This window comes from Anabrus simplex, chromosome 4, assembly GCF_040414725.1.
Source record: "Anabrus simplex isolate iqAnaSimp1 chromosome 4, ASM4041472v1, whole genome shotgun sequence".
NCBI lineage: Eukaryota > Metazoa > Arthropoda > Insecta > Orthoptera > Tettigoniidae > Anabrus > Anabrus simplex.
In genome coordinates this window covers 368,622,296-368,642,625 of record NC_090268.1, presented here as the reverse complement: position 1 = coordinate 368,642,625, position 20,330 = coordinate 368,622,296, and the positions used below count along the sequence as shown (strand labels likewise).

Genomic DNA, 20,330 nt, shown 5'->3' with positions numbered 1-20,330 from the left:
TGTTATTTTTGAGACGGGCAATGTGGCGCTTGATTTCATCTCTGTCGGGTGGTCTGGAATCTGGGTACCTGAGTAAGGGTTCCTTGGTCTCAATGGCGCTTTGCGGTTTAGAGCAATTAAGTAAATTCTTGAAGTAATCTGCCAAAATGCTGCAATTTTCTTCATTTGACGTCGCCAGTGTGCCGTCTTTTCGCTCAAAGCATAGAGATGGTGGTTTATAGGCAGTGAGTTTGCGTTTGAAGGCTCTGTAGTACTCTCTGCTTTCATTCTTCCTAAAGTTTTGTTCTATCTTTTCAATGAGAGATTTTTCGTTTTTACGTTTCTCAGTTCTGAACACCCTAGCTGCTTGAGCACGTTGGGTTTTGTAGGTTTCCCAATCATTTTCTGATTTCGTAGAGTAGTACTGTTTCCACGCATTGAGTCTTTCTTGGAGGACTGATTCGCAGGTACCATTCCACCAGGCATGCTTTTTGCTTTTGATTTCTGCAACGTCTTTGGCGGCCTCAACAAGGAGACTTTTGGCGTTGTTAAAGTCACAGTCATTTGGTCTAGCCTTCTCCTGGAACTCCTCGACCCTTTGTCGAAGTTTATCATTGTCGAAGCGTGAGATCTGTTTGGTTGTCTTCCTTGTGTTTGCGGGAATTGGTTTGAATTTGATAAGAGACATATAATGATCTGAGGCCACATTGATGCCTTTCTTTACCTTGACATTCATAATCTCAGGGCTGTTTCTCCTGGAGATTGCAACATGATCAATTTGGAACTCTTCGAGAGCTTGGACGGGAGAACGCCAAGTCATTTGCTTTCTGGGTAGATGGCGAAAGTGGGTCGACACGACCTGCAGGTTGTGATTTTCGCAAATGGACACCAGTCTTTTGCCGTTGGGATTGGTTCTTTTGTGAGCAGGGTAATTTCCTATAACTTTCTTGTACTTCTGTTCACGACCTAGTTGGGCATTGAAGTCACCCAAAAGAAGCTTGACATGGTGTTTGGGGATTTTGTTTAATTTCTCATCCAGTAGGTCACAGAAATTATCAACTTCGTCTGGATCAGACTTGTTCTTATCGTTTGTAGGAGCATGTGCGTTAACTAGGGCGTAGGTTTTGTTCGCGCATTTAATTGTGAGTATAGACAATCTGTCATTCACAGGTTCCATATTAACGAATTTGAAATAATGTCTGGCTCCTTGAGGTCTGAGTGTGTATGTCCGTCTGAGTCAGCGTTGCCAACTGTACGGTTCGAATGTCAACCCGTACGCATTGTATACGGTTATGCGAAATTTTTAAATGAACATTTTTTATTATTGGAAATGTACATAGAATGTTTTTTTTTTCTCCTGTTTGAACATACTCATTTCCTGGACATGTATCACGTGGCCTCCATTTCTCCAGGGGACCCCCGAGCTTTTAAAGTTGTGATTCACCTTTGAGCTGGTTTCACATCAAGCAAGGAAGCGCCTGAATAGTCTGACACGCTCTCTCTGCGGCAGGGATTTACCTTATTCTGCTAGTTGCTTTACGTCGCACCGACACAGATAGGTCTTATGGCGACGACGGGACAGGAAAGGGCTAGGAGTGGGAAGGAAGCGGCCGTGGCCTTAATTAAGGTACAGCCCCAGCATTTGCCTGGTGTGAAAATGGGAAACCACGGAAAATTGACATTGCTTAGAAATTAATTAATTTTTTAATTATTGAAATTATTTCTTGGTTATTACAAATGACGTTTAAAATAGATTGTAGAATTCTGTACAATAGTAAAAATCGGGCCTTGAATATATGACAAAAATACACATTTTAGGTAAAATTAATCAAAACGTTTCAATATCTTAATACGTGTTGCAGGTATGTTCCAGACGGACGGCCAAAAGCTACCTGGTACCATGTGTGACCATCAGTTCATCAGCAGTAACTACTCGTTGACTCACGGTCGTTTCTACTCCCCGCGGTATCCATCCAGCTACCCGCGAAACATCAAATGTGCCTACAGATTCCGTGGGAGGTAAGTCTCAACAAACATTTATTTACATTTACTGTACCAGTAGTATAATGGGAGAGTTCTGGCGCCTCCTCCGCCGCACGCCTCCTCCGCCGCCTCCTCCGCCGCCGCCTCCGCCGCCCGCGGGAAATTTGAATTTTGGCGGGAAATTTGAATTTTGGCGCGAGATTTGAATTAGTAAACAAAGCCACGTGCTTTTTGACAGCTGTCATCGACAACAACGCAACGCTAACCTCACTGCTGCCATCTTGACGGGCCTAAACCTCACTAGCGCCAACTTAACCTAACAAGCATGAGGTAAACAAAGCCACGTGTTTTTTGACAGCCACGTGCTTTTTGACAGACAACAACGCATCGCTAACCTCAGTACTGCCATCTTGACGGGCCTAAACCTCAGTAGTGCCAACTTAACCTAACTAGTGCGAGATAAACAAATCCACGTGCTTTTTGACAGCCACGTGCTTTTTGACAGACAACAACGCATCGCTAATCTCAGTACTGCCATCTTGACGGGCCTAAACCTCAGTAGTACCAACTTAACCTAACTAGCGTGTGGTAAACAAAGCCACGTGCTTTTTGACAGCCACGTGCTTTTTTGACAGCTGTCATCCGCCGTCTTTAAACTACAGAGCACCGTGCTGCCCTCTTTCATCACCTATCATCGGCAGTGCTGCCATCTTGACAGACCTAAACCTTAGTGCTACCAACTTAACCTCACTAGCTCGAGATAAACAAATCCACGTGCTTTTTGACAGCCACGTGCTTTTTTGATAGCTGTCATCCGCCATCTTTGAGCACAGTGCTGCCCTCTTTAGCTACTTACCTTTGAAATGTGGTGGCGGATAATTTGAAAAATGCTTTTCGACAAGCAGCCATCTTTAATCCAGAGAGAACAGTGCTACCCTCTATGTGGTGGCGGCAAATTGAAAAATTCCACGTGCTCTTGTTTGGAAACAAACTCACGTGCTTTTTCGACAGCTACCATCTGCCATCTTTAATCTATAGAGCACAGTGCTGCCCTCTTTAGCTACTTACCTTTGAAATGTGGTGGCGACAAATTCCACGTGCTCTTGTTTAGTAAACAAACTCACGTGCTTTTTTTCAGCTGTCATCCGCCATCTTTAATCTATAGAGCACAGTGCTGCCCTCTTTATCGTAGTAGATGTAAATTCGTCACAGCTGTCATCCGCAGTGCTGCCATCTTAACGGGCTTAAACCTTAGTGCTACCAACTTAACCTTACTAGCGCGAGATAAACAAATCCACGTGCTTTTTGACAGCTGTCATCCACCATCTTTAATCTATAGAGCACAGTGGTGCCCTCTTTAGCTACTTACCTTTGAAATGTGGTGGCGGATAATTTGAAAAATGCTTTTTGATAGCAGCCATCTTTGAGCACCGTGCTACCCTCTTTTGTGGTGGCAGGCAATTCCACGTGACAGCAGCCATCTTTAATCATGAGAGCACCGTGCTGCCCTCTATGTGGTGGCGGCAAATTCTACATGCTCTTGTTTGGAAACAAACTCACGTGCTTTTTTCTGACAGCTGTCATCCGCCATCTTGCATCACAAACCTCAGAGCTGCGCTCTTTAGCTAGATACCTTTGAAATGTGGTGGCGGCAATTTGAAAAAATCTATGTGCTCTTGTTTAGTAAACAAAGCCACGTGCTTTTTATGACAGCTATCATCCACCATCTTTAATCAATAGAGCACGGTGCTGCTATCATGCAGGCAATTTCATCACCTGTCATCCGCCATCTTTTAATGAACAGAGCACCGTGCTGCTCTCTGTAGTAGCGGGCAATTTGAAAAGTTCTGTTAGCTGTCATCCGCCATCTTTAATCAAGAGAGCACCGTGCTGCCATCTATGTGGTGGCGGCAAATTCTACGTGCTACGCGCAGCTGTCATCCACCATCTTACATCGCAAACCTCAGTGCTACACTCTATGTGGTGGCGGATAATTTAAAAAGAAAAATTCTACATCAGTCCTCTCTCGACGCTAATTGCACAAGATGGTGACTATACATGACTCCTTAAAGGTGCTTATGCAAGATGATCGCTATACATAGACGCCCTTGGGATGCTTGCGCAAGATGGCGGTTATACAAGGCTCCTTATGAGGGATGCTTGCGCGAGATGGTGGTTGCTCTTATGAGGCGGCTTAAGGATCCATGACTAGAGACGCCCTAAGGATGCTTGCGCAAGATGGCGGATGCAAGATGGCGGCTATACATAGCTCCTTATGAGACAGCCAGTACTCGATACAACATGTGATCAGAACATTGATTGATGTGTTCAGAACACTGTACTCGATACAACATGTGATTAAAACGTTGTGTGGTGTGTTCAGAACACTACATAAGTAGAATCGAACGCTGTATTAGGGGATACCTTTGTTTAGATTGAAACATAACAAGACTAGAATTGAACACTGCACATTGATTGATTGATGTGTTCAGAACACAAAATAAGTAGAATCGAACACTGTACTCGATGTCGTTAACTTCAACATGTGATTAAAACATTGTCTGGTGTGTTCAGAACACTACATAAGTAGAATCGAACGCTGTACAACATGTTAGGGGATACCTTTGTTTAGATTGAAACATAACAAGACTAGAATTGAACACTGCACTCGATGTCGTTACATGCGATCAGAACAATGATTGATGTGTTCAGATCACGAAACAAGTAGAACCGAACACTGTACAACATGTTAGGGGATACCTTTGTTCTAAGAAGATCAGCTTGAAACATAACAAGACTAGAATTGAACACTGCACTCGATACAACATGTAATCAGAACATTGATTGATGCGTTCAGATCACGAAACTAGTAGAACCGAACACTGTACAACATGTTAAGGGATACCTTTGTTTAGATTGAAACTAACAGGACTAACACTTCAAATGATTTGCTTAGTACGAAAAAAAATATATACCGCGTAGCTAACTCGTTCATCACACTGCTAAGACGCTTAGTAATTGTGAATACACTCATACGAAAATCAAGAAAGCACACTGCGTAGCCAACTCGCTCGGCTCACTCGCTTAGTATTTGCAACACACACGGATAAGAATGTTCCGAGATACTTACATGTTTTTTAAGGGAGGGTGAAAGATCATAAATTATATGTACACATGTTGTCTCCTCCAAGTTGTAAGATGAAATAGACGCAGTACTGCGAGTTTCCGCTCTAGCTGGCGAACGGAAGTAGCATGATATCTCAGCAAAAAATAATACGCGTGAGCTTGCAAGTCAGACACAATGATGGATACCGCGATTCAAATCCTGGTAACTTATGCCGTCGGGAAGGGTATCCGGCGAGCATCTAGCTGTAAATCCTCGATTCTCGACAGATTCTTAATCCGAGTTCTTTGACGTCAGGAAGGGCAACTAGTTGAAAACAATTATCGAACACGCATCGCGAAGGCAAGAGTGTGCAGCGATATGCTTGTTTAGACTTGCAGATTACGAAAAGAAACATAACAAGACTTGAGTCTTAAAACAAATTCTTGCGATTTAAAATCTTAGTCAGGAAGGGCATCCAGCTGTAAAACAATAGTTCGTGATTTAAAATCTAGCAGTAAAACCCCCGATTGTCGACAGATTCTTAATCCGAGTTCTTTGACGTCAGGAAGGGCAACTAGTTGAAAACAATTATCGAACACGCATCGCGAAGGCAAGAGTGTGCAGCGATATGCTTGTTTAGACTTGCAGATTACGAAAAGAAACATAACAAGACTTGAAGTCTTAAAACAAATTCTTGCGATTTAAAATCTTAGTCAGGAAGGGCATCCAGCAGTAAAACAATAGTTCGTGATTTAAAATCTAGCAGTAAAACCCCCGATTCTCGACAGATTCTTAATCCGAGTTCTTTGACGTCAGGAAGGGCAACTAGTTGAAAACATTTATCGAACACGCATCGCGAAGGCAAGAGTGTGCAGCGATATGCTTGTTTAGACTTGCAGATTACGAAAAGAAACATAACAAGACTTGAGTCTTAAAACAAATTCTTGCGATTTAAAATCTTAGTCAGGAAGGGCATCCAGCAGTAAAACAATAGTTCGTGATTTAAAATCTAGCAGTAAAACCCCCGATTCTCGACAGATTCTTAATCCGAGTTCTTTGACGTCAGGAAGGGCAACTAGTTGAAAACAATTATCGAACACGCATCGCGAAGGCAAGAGTGTGCAGCGATATGCTTGTTTAGACTTGCAGATTACGAAAAGAAACATAACAAGACTTGAGTCTTAAAACAAATTCTTGCGATTTAAAATCTTAGTCAGGAAGGGCATCCAGCAGTAAAACAATAGTTCGTGATTTAAAATCTAGCAGTAAAACCCCCGATTCTCGACAGATTCTTAATCCGAGTTCTTTGACGTCAGGAAGGGCAACTAGTTGAAAACAATTATCGAACACGCATCGCGAAGGCAAGAGTGTGCAGCGATATGCTTGTTTAGACTTGCAGATTACGAAAAGAAACATAACAAGACTTGAGTCTTAAAACAAATTCTTGCGATTTAAAATCTTAGTCAGGAAGGGCATCCAGCAGTAAAACAATAGTTCGTGATTTAAAATCTAGCAGTAAAACCCCCGATTCTCGACAGATTCTTAATCCGAGTTCTTTGACGTCAGGAAGGGCAACCGGTTGAAAACAATTATCGAACACGCATCGCGAAGGCAAGAGTGTGCAGCGATATGCTTGTTTAGACTTGCAGATTACGAAAAGAAACATAACAAGACTTGAGTCTTAAAACAAATTCTTGCGATTTAAAATCTTAGTCAGGAAGGGCATCCAGCAGTAAAACAATAGTTCGTGATTTAAAATCTAGCAGTAAAACCCCCGATTCTCGACAGATTCTTAATCCGAGTTCTTTGACGTCAGGAAGGGCAACTAGTTGAAAACAATTATCGAACACGCATCGCGAAGGCAAGAGTGTGCAGCGATATGCTTGTTTAGACTTGCAGATTACGAAAAGAAACATAACAAGACTTGAGTCTTAAAACAAATTCTGCGATTTAAAATCTTAGTCAGGAAGGGCATCCAGCAGTAAAACAATAGTTCGTGATTTAAAATCTAGCAGTAAAACCCCCGATTGTCGACAGATTCTTAATCCGAGTTCTTTGACGTCAGGAAGGGCAACTAGTTGAAAACAATTATCGAACACGCATCGCGAAGGCAAGAGTGTGCAGCGATATGCTTGTTTAGACTTGCAGATTACGAAAAGAAACATAACAAGACTTGAGTCTTAAAACAAATTCTTGCGATTTAAAATCTTAGTCAGGAAGGGCATCCAGCAGTAAAACAATAGTTCGTGATTTAAAATCTAGCAGTAAAACCCCCGATTCTCGACAGATTCTTAATCCGAGTTCTTTGACGTCAGGAAGGGCAACCGGTTGAAAACAATTATCGAACACGCATCGCGAAGGCAAGAGTGTGCAAAGGACAACTCAACAAATTCTTGCCATTTAAACACATTTTTATTCCCAAGAGGATCGAACCCGAGACTACCGGGTGAGAGGCATGCATACTGTAGGCTATAGATTTGTTCTACAGTCCTTGAAGCATCGGCACAGTCATTCTGAGCGAGTTGTGTGGAATGCGTGTGTTAGCTGAAATTGTACACGTATCTTCCGGCTCGACCTTGAACGAGAACACTGATAAGCGGCTTGTAACTCGCGAACGTCTTCTTAGCTGAGTACCATTCAAGCTCTTAAAACACAGTACTAATTAAGGTTGTAAAATATTCTGAAATAGTCCTCCTCTGTAGTGTAGTAGTTAGCTGCTACCCTCGGAGGTCCGAGTTCGATTCCCGGCTCTGCCACCGAATGTGTAGCATTTAGCCTATGTAAGTTCCTAACGTAAAATATCATGATTGTACGGAGAGGTTAAAACACACACAGTGCCTACTCCTATCGAAAGAACCTGCACGGTACCGGCATGTATGCTTCTCCTGGTGAAGGAGCATGCACATGGTTTAACGCCTCCTACCAACAGCCCTTACTTAATGCTGGCTTTTTTGCACACCCCGCCTCACACCATAGTTTTACGACCGGCTGCCCTTCCTGACTAGGATTTTAAATCGCAAGAATTTGTTGAGTTGCCCTTCCTGACGCAAAACTGGCAGTATCTAACCTCTTACACGGAATGTGTAGCATTTAGCCTATGTAAGTTCCTAACGTAAAATATCATGATTGTACGGAGAGGTTAAAACACACACAGTGCCTACTCCTATCGAAAGAACCTGCACGGTACCGGCATGTAGGCTTCTCCTGGTGAAGGAGCATGCACATGGTTTAAAGCCTCCTATCAACAGCCCTTACTTAATGCTGGCTCTTTTGCACACCCCGCCTCACACCATAGTTTTACGACCGGCTGCCCTTCCTGACTAGGATTTTAAATTGCAAGAATTTGTTGAGTTGCCCTTCCTGACGCAAAACTGGCAGTATCTAACCTCTTACACGGAATGTGTAGCATTTAGACTATGTAAGTTCCTAACGTAAAATATCATGATCGTACGGAGAGGTTAAAACACACACAGTGCCTACTCCTATCGAAAGAACCTGCACGGTACCGGCATGTAGGCTTCTCCTGGTGAAGGAGCATGCACATGGTTTAACGCCTCCTATCATCAGCCCTTACTTAATGCTGGCTTTTTTGCACACCCCGCCTCACACCATAGTTTTACGACCGGCTGCCCTTCCTGACTAGGATTTTAAATCGCAAGAATTTGTTGAGTTGCCCTTCCTGACGCAAAACTGGCAGTATCTAACCTCTTACACGGAATGTGTAGCATTTAGCCTATGTAAGTTCCTAACGTAAACTATCATGATTGTACGGAGAGGTTAAAACACACACAGTGCCTACTCCTATCGAAAGAACCTGCACGGTACCGGCATGTAGGCTTCCCCTGGTGAAGGAGCATGCACATGGTTTAACGCCTCCTATCAACAGCCCTTACTTAATGCTGGCTTTTTTGCACACCCCGCCTCACACCATAGTTTTATACGACCGGCTGCCCTTCCTGACTAGGATTTTAAATCGCAAGAATTTGTTGAGTTGCCCTTCCTGACGCAAAACTGGCAGTATCTAACCTCTTACATCATACACTATAGTTTTCGACCGGTTGCCCTTCCTGACGTCAAAGAACTCGGATTAAGAATCTGTTTTGTTTTAAGACTAGTTGCCCTTCCTGACGCAAAACTGGTAGTATCTAACCTCTTACATCATAACCTATTGTTTTCGACCGGTTGCCCTTCCTGACGTCAAAGAACTCGGATTAAGAATCTGTCGAGAATCGGGGGTTTTACTGCTAGATTTTAAATCACGAACTATTGTTTTACTGCTGGATGCCCTTCCTGACTAAGATTTTAAATCGCAAGAATTTGTTTTAAGACTCAAGTCTTGTTATGTTTCTTTTCGTAATCTGCAAGTCTAAACAAGCATATCGCTGCACACTCTTGCATTCGCGATGCGTGTTCGATAATTGTTTTCAACCGGTTGCCCTTCCTGACGTCAAAGAACTCGGATTAAGAATCTGTCGAGAATCGGGGGTTTTACTGCTAGATTTTAAATCACGAACTATTGTTTTACTGCTGGATGCCCTTCCTGACTAAGATTTTAAATCGCAAGAATTTGTTTTAAGACTCAAGTCTTGTTATGTTTCTTTTCGTAATCTGCAAGTCTAAACAAGCATATCGCTGCACACTCTTGCCTTCGCGATGCGTGTTCGATAATTGTTTTCAACTAGTTGCCCTTCCTGACGTCAAAGAACTTGGATTAAGAATCTGTCGAGAATCGGGGGTTTTACTGCTAGATTTTAAATCACGAACTATTGTTTTACTCCTGGATGCACTTCCTGACTTAGATTTTAAATCGCAAGAATTTGTTTTAAGACTCAAGTCTTGTTATGTTTCTTTTCGTAATCTGCAAGTCTAAACAAGCATATCGCTGCACACTCTTGCCTTCGCGATGCGTGTTCGATAATTGTTTTCAACTAGTTGCCCTTCCTGACGTCAAAGAACTCGGATTAAGAATCTGTCGACAATCGGGGGTTTTACTGCTAGATTTTAAATCACGAACTATTGTTTTACTGCTGGATGCCCTTCCTGACTAAGATTTTAAATCGCAAGAATTTGTTTTAAGACTCAAGTCTTGTTATGTTTCTTTTCGTAATCTGCAAGTCTAAACAAGCATATCGCTGCACACTCTTGCCTTCGCGATGCGTGTTCGATAATTGTTTTCAACTAGTTGCCCTTCCTGACGTCAAAGAACTCGGATTAAGAATCTGTCGACAATCGGGGGTTTTACTGCTAGATTTTAAATCACGAACTATTGTTTTACTGCTGGATGCCCTTCCTGACTAAGATTTTAAATCGCAAGAATTTGTTTTAAGACTCAAGTCTTGTTATGTTTCTTTTCGTAATCTGCAAGTCTAAACAAGCATATCGCTGCACACTCTTGCCTTCGCGATGCGTGTTCGATAATTGTTTTCAACTAGTTGCCCTTCCTGACGTCAAAGAACTCGGATTAAGAATCTGTCGAGAATCGGGGGTTTTACTGCTAGATTTTAAATCACGAACTATTGTTTTACTGCTGGATGCCCTTCCTGACTAAGATTTTAAATCGCAAGAATTTGTTTTAAGACTCAAGTCTTGTTATGTTTCTTTTCGTAATCTGCAAGTCTAAACAAGCATATCGCTGCACACTCTTGCCTTCGCGATGCGTGTTCGATAATTGTTTTCAACCGGTTGCCCTTCCTGACGTCAAAGAACTCGGATTAAGAATCTGTCGAGAATCGGGGGTTTTACTGCTAGATTTTAAATCACGAACTATTGTTTTACTGCTGGATGCCCTTCCTGACTAAGATTTTAAATCGCAAGAATTTGTTTTAAGACTCAAGTCTTGTTATGTTTCTTTTCGTAATCTGCAAGTCTAAACAAGCATATCGCTGCACACTCTTGCCTTCGCGATGCGTGTTCGATAATTCTTTTCAACCGGTTGCCCTTCCTGACGTCAAAGAACTCGGATTAAGAATCTGTCGAGAATCGGGGGTTTTACTGCTAGATTTTAAATCACGAACTATTGTTTTATTGCTGGATGCCCTTCCTGACTAAGATTTTAAATCGCAAGAATTTGTTTTAAGACTCAAGTCTTGTTATGTTTCTTTTCGTAATCTGCAAGTCTAAACAAGCATATCGCTGCACACTCTTGCCTTCGCGATGCGTGTTCGATAATTGTTTTCAACCAGTTGCCCTTCCTGACGTCAAAGAACTCGGATTAAGAATCTGTCGAGAATCGGGGGTTTTACTGCTAGATTTTAAATCACGAACTATTGTTTTACTGCTGGATGCCCTTCCTGACTAAGATTTTAAATCGCAAGAATTTGTTTTAAGACTCAAGTCTTGTTATGTTTCTTTTCGTAATCTGCAAGTCTAAACAAGCATATCGCTGCACACTCTTGCCTTCGCGATGCGTGTTCGATAATTGTTTTCAACCGGTTGCCCTTCCTGACGTTAAAGAACTCGGATTAAGAATCTGTCGAGAATCGGGGGTTTTACTGCTAGATTTTAAATCACGAACTATTGTTTTACTGCTGGATGCCCTTCCTGACTAAGATTTTAAATCGCAAGAATTTGTTTTAAGACTCAAGTCTTGTTATGTTTCTTTTCGTAATCTGCAAGTCTAAACAAGCATATCGCTGCACACTCTTGCCTTCGCGATGCGTGTTCGATAATTGTTTTCAACTAGTTGCCCTTCCTGACGTCAAAGAACTCGGATTAAGAATCTGTCGACAATCGGGGGTTTTACTGCTAGATTTTAAATCACGAACTATTGTTTTACTGCTGGATGCCCTTCCTGACTAAGATTTTAAATCGCAAGAATTTGTTTTAAGACTCAAGTCTTGTTATGTTTCTTTTCGTAATCTGCAAGTCTAAACAAGCATATCGCTGCACACTCTTGCCTTCGCGATGCGTGTTCGATAATTGTTTTAAACTAGTTGCCCTTCCTGACGTCAAAGAACTCGGATTAAGAATCTGTCGACAATCGGGGGTTTTACTGCTAGATTTTAAATCACGAACTATTGTTTTACTGCTGGATGCCCTTCCTGACTAAGATTTTAAATCGCAAGAATTTGTTTTAAGACTCAAGTCTTGTTATGTTTCTTTTCGTAATCTGCAAGTCTAAACAAGCATATCGCTGCACACTCTTGCCTTCGCGATGCGTGTTCGATAATTGTTTTCAACTAGTTGCCCTTCCTGACGTCAAAGAACTCGGATTAAGAATCTGTCGACAATCGGGGGTTTTACTGCTAGATTTTAAATCACGAACTATTGTTTTACTGCTGGATGCCCTTCCTGACTAAGATTTTAAATCGCAAGAATTTGTTTTAAGACTCAAGTCTTGTTATGTTTTTTTTCGTAATCTGCAAGTCTAAACAAGCATATCGCTGCACACTCTCGCCTTCGCGATGCGTGTTCGATAATTGTTTTCAACTAGTTGCCCTTCCTGACGTCAAAGAACTCGGATTAAGAATCTGTCGAGAATCGGGGGTTTTACTGCTAGATTTTAAATCACGAACTATTGTTTTACTGCTGGATGCCCTTCCTGACTAGGATTTTAAATCGCAAGAATTTGTTTTAAGACTCAAGTCTTGTTATGTTTCTTTTCGTAATCTGCAAGTCTAAACAAGCATATCGCTGCACACTCTTGCCTTCGCGATGCGTGTTCGATAATTGTTTTCAACCGGTTGCCCTTCCTGACGTCAAAGAACTCGGATTAAGAATCTGTCGAGAATCGGGGGTTTTACTGCTAGATTTTAAATCACGAACTATTGTTTTACTGCTGGATGCCCTTCCTGACTAAGATTTTAAATCGCAAGAATTTGTTTTAAGACTCAAGTCTTGTTATGTTTCTTTTCGTAATCTGCAAGTCTAAACAAGCATATCGCTGCACACTCTTGCCTTCGCGATGCGTGTTCGATAATTGTTTTCAACCGGTTGCCCTTCCTGACGTCAAAGAACTCGGATTAAGAATCTGTCGAGAATCGGGGGTTTTACTGCTAGATTTTAAATCACGAACTATTGTTTTACTGCTGGATGCCCTTCCTGACTAAGATTTTAAATCGCAAGAATTTGTTTTAAGACTCAAGTCTTGTTATGTTTCTTTTCGTAATCTGCAAGTCTAAACAAGCATATCGCTGCACACTCTTGCCTTCGCGATGCGTGTTCGATAATTGTTTTCAACTAGTTGCCCTTCCTGACGTCAAAGAACTCGGATTAAGAATCTGTCGAGAATCGGGGGTTTTACTGCTAGATTTTAAATCACGAACTATTGTTTTACTGCTGGATGCCCTTCCTGACTAAGATTTTAAATCGCAAGAATTTGTTTTAAGACTCAAGTCTTGTTATGTTTCTTTTCGTAATCTGCAAGTCTAAACAAGCATATCGCTGCACACTCTTGCCTTCGCGATGCGTGTTCGATAATTGTTTTCAACTAGTTGCCCTTCCTGACGTCAAAGAACTCGGATTAAGATTCTGTCGAGAATCGAGGATTTACAGCTAGATGCTCGCCGGATACCCTTCCCGACGGCATAAGTTACCAGGATTTGAATCGCGGTATCCATCATTGTGTCTGACTTGCAAGCTCACGCGTATTATTTTTTGCTGAGATATCATGCTACTTCCGTTCGCCAGCTAGAGCGGAAACTCGCAGTACTGCGTCTATTTCATCTTACAACTTGGAGGAGACAACATGTGTACATATAATTTATGATCTTTCACCCTCCCTTAAAAAACATGTAAGTATCTCGGAACATTCTTATCCGTGTTTGTTGCAAATACTAAGCGAGTGAGCCGAGCGAGTTGGCTACGCAGTGTGCTTTCTTGATTTTCGTATGAATGTATTCACAATTACTATGCGTCTTAGCAGTGTGATGAACGAGTTAGCTACGCGGTATATATTTTTTTATTTTCGTACTAAGCAAATCATTTGAAGTGTTAGTCTTGTTAGTTTCAATCTAAACAAAGGTATCCCTTAACATGTTGTACAGTGTTCGGTTCTACTTGTTTCGTGATCTGAACGCATCAATCAATGTTCTGATTACATGTTGTATCGAGTGCAGTGTTCAATTCCAGTCTTGTTATGTTTCAAGCTGATCTTCTTAGAACAAAGGTATTTCCTAACATGTTGTACAGTGTTCGGTTCTACTTGTTTCGTGATCTGAACACATCAATCATTGTTCTGATCGCATGTAACGACATCGAGTGCAGTGTTCAATTCTAGTCTTGTTATGTTTCAATCTAAACAAAGGTATCCCCTAACATGTTGTACAGCGTTCGATTCTACTTATGTAGTGTTCTGAACACACCAGACAATGTTTTAATCACATGTTGAAGTTAACGACATCGAGTACAGTGTTCGATTCTACTTATTTTGTGTTCTGAACACATCAATCAATCAATGTGCAGTGTTCAATTCTAGTCTTGTTATGTTTCAATCTAAACAAAGGTATCCCCTAATACAGCGTTCGATTCTACTTATGTAGTGTTCTGAACACACCACACAATGTTTTAATCACATGTTGTATCGAGTACAGTGTTCTGAACACATCAATCAATGTTCTGATCACATGTTGTATCGAGTACTGGCTGTCTCATAAGGAGCTATGTATAGCCGCCATCTTGCATCCGCCATCTTGCGCAAGCATCCTTAGGGTGTCTCTAGTCATGGATCCTTAAGCCGCCTCATAAGAGCAACCACCATCTCGCGCAAGCATGCCTCATAAGGAGCCTTGTATAACCGCCATCTTGCGCAAGCATCCCAAGGGTGTCTATGTATAGCGATCATCTTGCATAAGCACCTTTAAGGAGTCATGTATAGTCACCATCTTGTGCAATTAGCGTCGAGAGAGGACTGATGTAGAATTTTTCTTTTTAAATTATCCGCCACCACATAGAGTGTAGCACTGAGGTTTGCGATGTAAGATGGTGGATGACAGCTGCGCGTAGCACGTAGAATTTGCCGCCACCACATAGATGGCAGCACGGTGCTCTCTTGATTAAAGATGGCGGATGACAGCTAACAGAACTTTTCAAATTGCCCGCTACTACAGAGAGCAGCACGGTGCTCTGTTCATTAAAAGATGGCGGATGACAGGTGATGAAATTGCCTGCATGATAGCAGCACCGTGCTCTATTGATTAAAGATGGTGGATGATAGCTGTCATAAAAAGCACGTGGCTTTGTTTACTAAACAAGAGCACATAGATATTTTTCAAATTGCCGCCACCACATTTCAAAGGTATCTAGCTAAAGAGCGCAGCACTGAGGTTTGTGATGCAAGATGGCGGATGACAGCTGTCAGAAAAAAGCACGTGAGTTTGTTTCCAAACAAGAGCATGTAGAATTTGCCGCCACCACATAGAGGGCAGCACGGTGCTCTCATGATTAAAGATGGCTGCTGTCACGTGGAATTGCCTGCCACCACAAAAGAGGGTAGCACGGTGCTCAAAGATGGCTGCTATCAAAAAGCATTTTTCAAATTATCCGCCACCACATTTCAAAGGTAAGTAGCTAAAGAGGGCACCACTGTGCTCTATAGATTAAAGATGGTGGATGACAGCTGTCAAAAAGCACGTGGATTTGTTTATCTCGCGCTAGTAAGGTTAAGTTGGTAGCACTAAGGTTTAAGCCCGTTAAGATGGCAGCACTGCGGATGACAGCTGTGACGAATTTACATCTACTACGATAAAGAGGGCAGCACTGTGCTCTATAGATTAAAGATGGCGGATGACAGCTGACAAAAAAGCACGTGAGTTTGTTTACTAAACAAGAGCACGTGGAATTTGTCGCCACCACATTTCAAAGGTAAGTAGCTAAAGAGGGCAGCACTGTGCTCTATAGATTAAAGATGGCAGACGGTACCTGTCGAAAAAGCACGTGAGTTTGTTTCCAAACAAGAGCACGTGGAATTTTTCAATTTGCCGCCACCACATAGAGGGTAGCACTGTTCTCTCTGGATTAAAGATGGCTGCTTGTCGAAAAGCATTTTTCAAATTATCCGCCACCACATTTCAAAGGTAAGTAGCTAAAGAGGGCAGCACTGTGCTCAAAGATGGCGGATGACAGCTATCAAAAAAGCACGTAGCTGTCAAAAAGCACGTGGATTTGTTTATCTCGAGCTAGTGAGGTTAAGTTGGTAGCACTAAGGTTTAGGTCTGTCATGATGGCAGCACTGCCGAAGATAGGTGATGAAAGAGGGCAGCACGGTGCTCTGTAGTTTAAAGATGGCGGATGACAGCTGTCAAAAAAGCACGTGGCTGTCAAAAGCACGTGGCTTTGTTTACCACACGCTAGTTAGGTTAAGTTGGTACTACTGAGGTTTAGGCCCGTCAAGATGGCAGTACTGAGGTTAGCGATGCGTTGTTGTCTGTCAAAAAGCACGTGGCTTTGTTTACAAATCTGTCAAAAAGCACGTGGCTGTCAAAAAGCACGTGGATTTGTTTATCTCGCACTAGTTAGGTTAAGTTGGCACTACTGAGGTTTAGGCCCGTCAAGATGGCAGTACTGAGGTTAGCGATGCGTTGTTGTCTGTCAAAAAGGACGTGGCTGTCAAAAACACGTGGCTTTGTTTACCTCATGCTAGTTAGGTTAAGTTGGCACTAGTGAGATTTAGGCCCGTCAAGATGGCAGCAGTGAGGTTAGCGTTGCGTTGTTGTCGATGACAGCTGTCAAAAAGCACGTGGCTTTGTTTACAAATCTGTCAAAAAGCACGTGGCTGTCAAAAAGCACGTGGATTTGTTTATCTCGCACTAGTTAGGTTAAGTTGGCACTACTGAGGTTTAGGCCCGTCAAGATGGCAGTACTGAGGTTAGCGATGCGTTGTTGTCTGTCAAAAAGCACGTGGCTGTCAACAAACACGTGGCTTTGTTTACCTCATGCTAGTTAGGTTAAGTTGGCACTAGTGAGGTTTAGGCCCGTCAAGATGGCAGCAGTGAGGTTAGCGTTGCGTTGTTGTCGATGACAGCTGTCAAAAAGCACGTGGCTTTGTTTACAAATTCAAATCTCGCGCCAAAATTCAAATTTCCCGCCAAAATTCAAATTTCCCGCGGGCGGCGGAGGCGGAGGCGGAGGCGGCGGCGGAGGAGCCGGCGGGAGGAGGAGGAGGCGGCCGAACCATCCAATTATACTACTTGTACCTTACAATTAGCAAACGACTCTTAAAGGAAAATCGCCGGGTTGGACAGCTCAGGTGGTAGAGCGTTAGCCTTCTGAGCTCAAATTAGCGGGTTCGATCCCGGCTCATTCCGATGGAATTTGAAGGTGCACAGATACGTCCGCCTCGTACGTGTAGATTTTCTGGTACGTCAAGGAACTCCTGCGGGGCAAACTTTCCAGCACCTTGGTGTTCCAGAAAAGTAGTTAGAGGGACGTGAAACGAGTATTTTGTTTTTCACATCGTTATGCCCAACTGACCGGTCTAGAAAGCCAAGAATAACGGCCGAGAGGATTCGTCCTGCTGACCACACGACACCTCATAATCTGCAGGCCTTCGGGCTGAGCAGCGGTCGCTTGGTAGGCCAAGGCCCTTCAAGGGCTGTAGTGCCATGGGGTTTGGTTTTTATGCCCAACTGAAGAGCACGCTTGAACTTATTGAACCCGACAGGGGCATGATCCAAGGACCTTGGGTTGATATCGATCTCCGTAATTACGCACGCAATGCTATTAAAGGGAAAGAACGCTGAAAATGATTAATATTCATATTATTAATAGAGGTCATACCAAAACTAATTAATATTCATACCATTGAGATAGATAAATTGTGTATTTTAAAATCATTCTACGAGATTTCTTTGTCTGCGACTTATTGCGCAGTATTATCCTTTGTGTAGCGGGGCCCCGGAGATGAAGCCAAGCCAACTTAGACCCGGGAGGGGTTATGAATGGGGATTCCCTGTGACATCACTCGAGAGAAGACATCCCTCCTCAAGGCTCACAGAATGAGGGGAAACTTATTTTTTCGAAACGGAATATAGGAGCCATCTTGGAATCGGACTGGCCAACTTAATTACCTACGATCCAGAAAATTAATAAAACTCATATTAGGGGGTCGTCTCCCGATTTAAAAGGGATAAATGTTACTGGGACATTTATTTAGAGTGTTTAGTGTCCTCTTCCGTGATAACTTTCAGCCGAAGAAAGAATACTGTGTTGTTTCTGCGTGGAAAAGTACTGGGGCCATCTGGTTAGTCTCATGACACGTCCTCGACGGAGGGACTTCACCCCGTGTGGTAGGGGAAGCAGAACATATTTTAATTAATTTAAAGAGATTCACCGAAGGATAATTGAGTGGTTATGTCTCAATCGCACCAACTAGATACTGGTCACCGACTACCCGTACTATTATACCTCGAGTACGCCGGGAATAGGCGCTACGCAAATTTGTGGAAGGGGTATCGCTCCCTAGTAAAAACTACTGCAGGAACGGACAAGGGTCAGTCGGGACTCGTGGCTTACAGACGGCGAAGCTATGTGCAGTTGAGCTTCCAGCGATCTTTTGTTTGAGTGAATTTAAATTTAATTTACAAGTGAAATCGTGTACTGTGCGTAAATACTGCAGAGATTGGATAGACGCGATGCTAGTGTCTAAACTTTAAAGATCAGGGACGTGTCGCGAACATTTAATATAATTTGTAATAATATTATTATTATTATTACGGCGCTACTGTGTCGAGTACGCGGAATCCGATACTGAACCGCGGATTGCGGAGTGAGGTCCGATATCGTGGCTGGACGTTCACACTGAATGTAACTAAACAAATCTTGGAATAAATAGTGACGTATTGTGTGCCTCAGGAATACTGCCAGCGGTTTCATCAACCTAGAACAATGGACTCCCGGTTGGAAAGGAGAATGGTGCCTCCAGTAACTGCTTTGGTGCCTATGGGTCAGCACTAAACCAGCAATGGACTTCCTGAGCTGACAACGGGTCATCAAGTGATGGAGATGAGTATTAATCATATTTAATATGACGTGATCAGATTGGCCGGGGAACAGTTATCATTACCTGACGCTATAATGTTAGAGATTGTAACTTCAGTAATGTAGATGTGCTACCATGATACACGTAGCTTCTATTTACTTTATTTAATTAGTAACACGTCTGAGCAATCAATTGTAAATAAAGGTGTAATACGATAAGTTTGCATGCAGTAGTAGATTGACTTAATCATTTTATTTGGGGAAACTTGTGATTATTGATGCGTCAGGAAACCAATTTTTAGTAATTCAGAGTAATTCAAGTTAGGCTGTAGTTAGTCCAGCGTTGATAATGCATGGCTGGTAAGTAGTGTAATTTTTTTTCCGTGAGCACCCAGAACTACGAGATATGACTTCGGAACTGACACCACAGGCCTCCACTGACATATATTTAGATAGGAATTGTACAATTTTAATTGGCAAGCTTATCACAATTTAAGTGCAAATTGAGGAATATTTAATTCATAATTGTATTGCCGTGTGACGATTTTATCAGAAATCACAATTTAGATATGGATTAATTACACCGTTATTACGAGGAAGTTAATTATGATCACGCAGTATGGTCTAATTTCCAGGTAATTCGTGTAGGGAGATAGTGTAATGATGAACCCAATAATAATAATAATAATAATAATAATAATAATAATAATAATAATAATAATAATAATAATAATAAATTGTAATTATGGTAATCATGCAAGTATTGGTATCATAGAAACCGGTGTCGTGTCGCGGGATCATGATATTGTAAACGAATGTGTGTGTTGAATTGAAGTGAAGTATTGAGAGCCGATGTAATTTGCTTAATGAACAATGAAGCTCAGTTTATTAGTGAACGATTCCCGAGATGGGGTGTTTTGTTAAGAAAGGGCGTTATGCCTCTGAAGGCCGAGGCCATTGACCACCCGCCGTGCAGTGGTTGGGGCAGTTGACCTAGTGAGGAGAAGTGTTGGTTTTTTTTGTATGCTCGTCCGCTCGTAGAAGGGGGAGCCTTGTGTTAAAGAGAACGAGGCCCGGAAGAGTCGCCTAATAATGGAAATATTCAACACGCCAGAATGATGTAGTCGCTAATAAATGACACGGCGATTGTTACCAGTACTTGTTAGTTTACTGTCATTACTCATTTGAGGATAATGTAGCTTAGGGTTTTCAGAGTCCCACTTCCATCCAAAGGGGTGTCAGTTCAGTTCCCGACAGCGGCATTGGTACCCCAATGCTCAACCGAAGGCTGGATGTCTCACGTGTTTAATGTATATAATTTGTGTTCTCTAAGTGTTTATGTATCTTG

General features: G+C 42.3%; 1 protein-coding gene across 1 annotated transcript in view; it reads left to right on the top strand.

Annotated features, from left to right (window-relative positions):
* Window positions 1–20,330, top strand: part of LOC136872280 (suppressor of lurcher protein 1-like) — a 339,284-nt gene that overhangs the window by 217,857 nt on the left and 101,097 nt on the right. Inside the window, exon 4 of the mRNA XM_068227413.1 lies at window positions 1,842–1,998. Within this exon, the coding sequence (XP_068083514.1) occupies window positions 1,842–1,998 (157 nt within the window). The remainder of the gene's footprint in view (window positions 1–1,841; window positions 1,999–20,330) is intronic.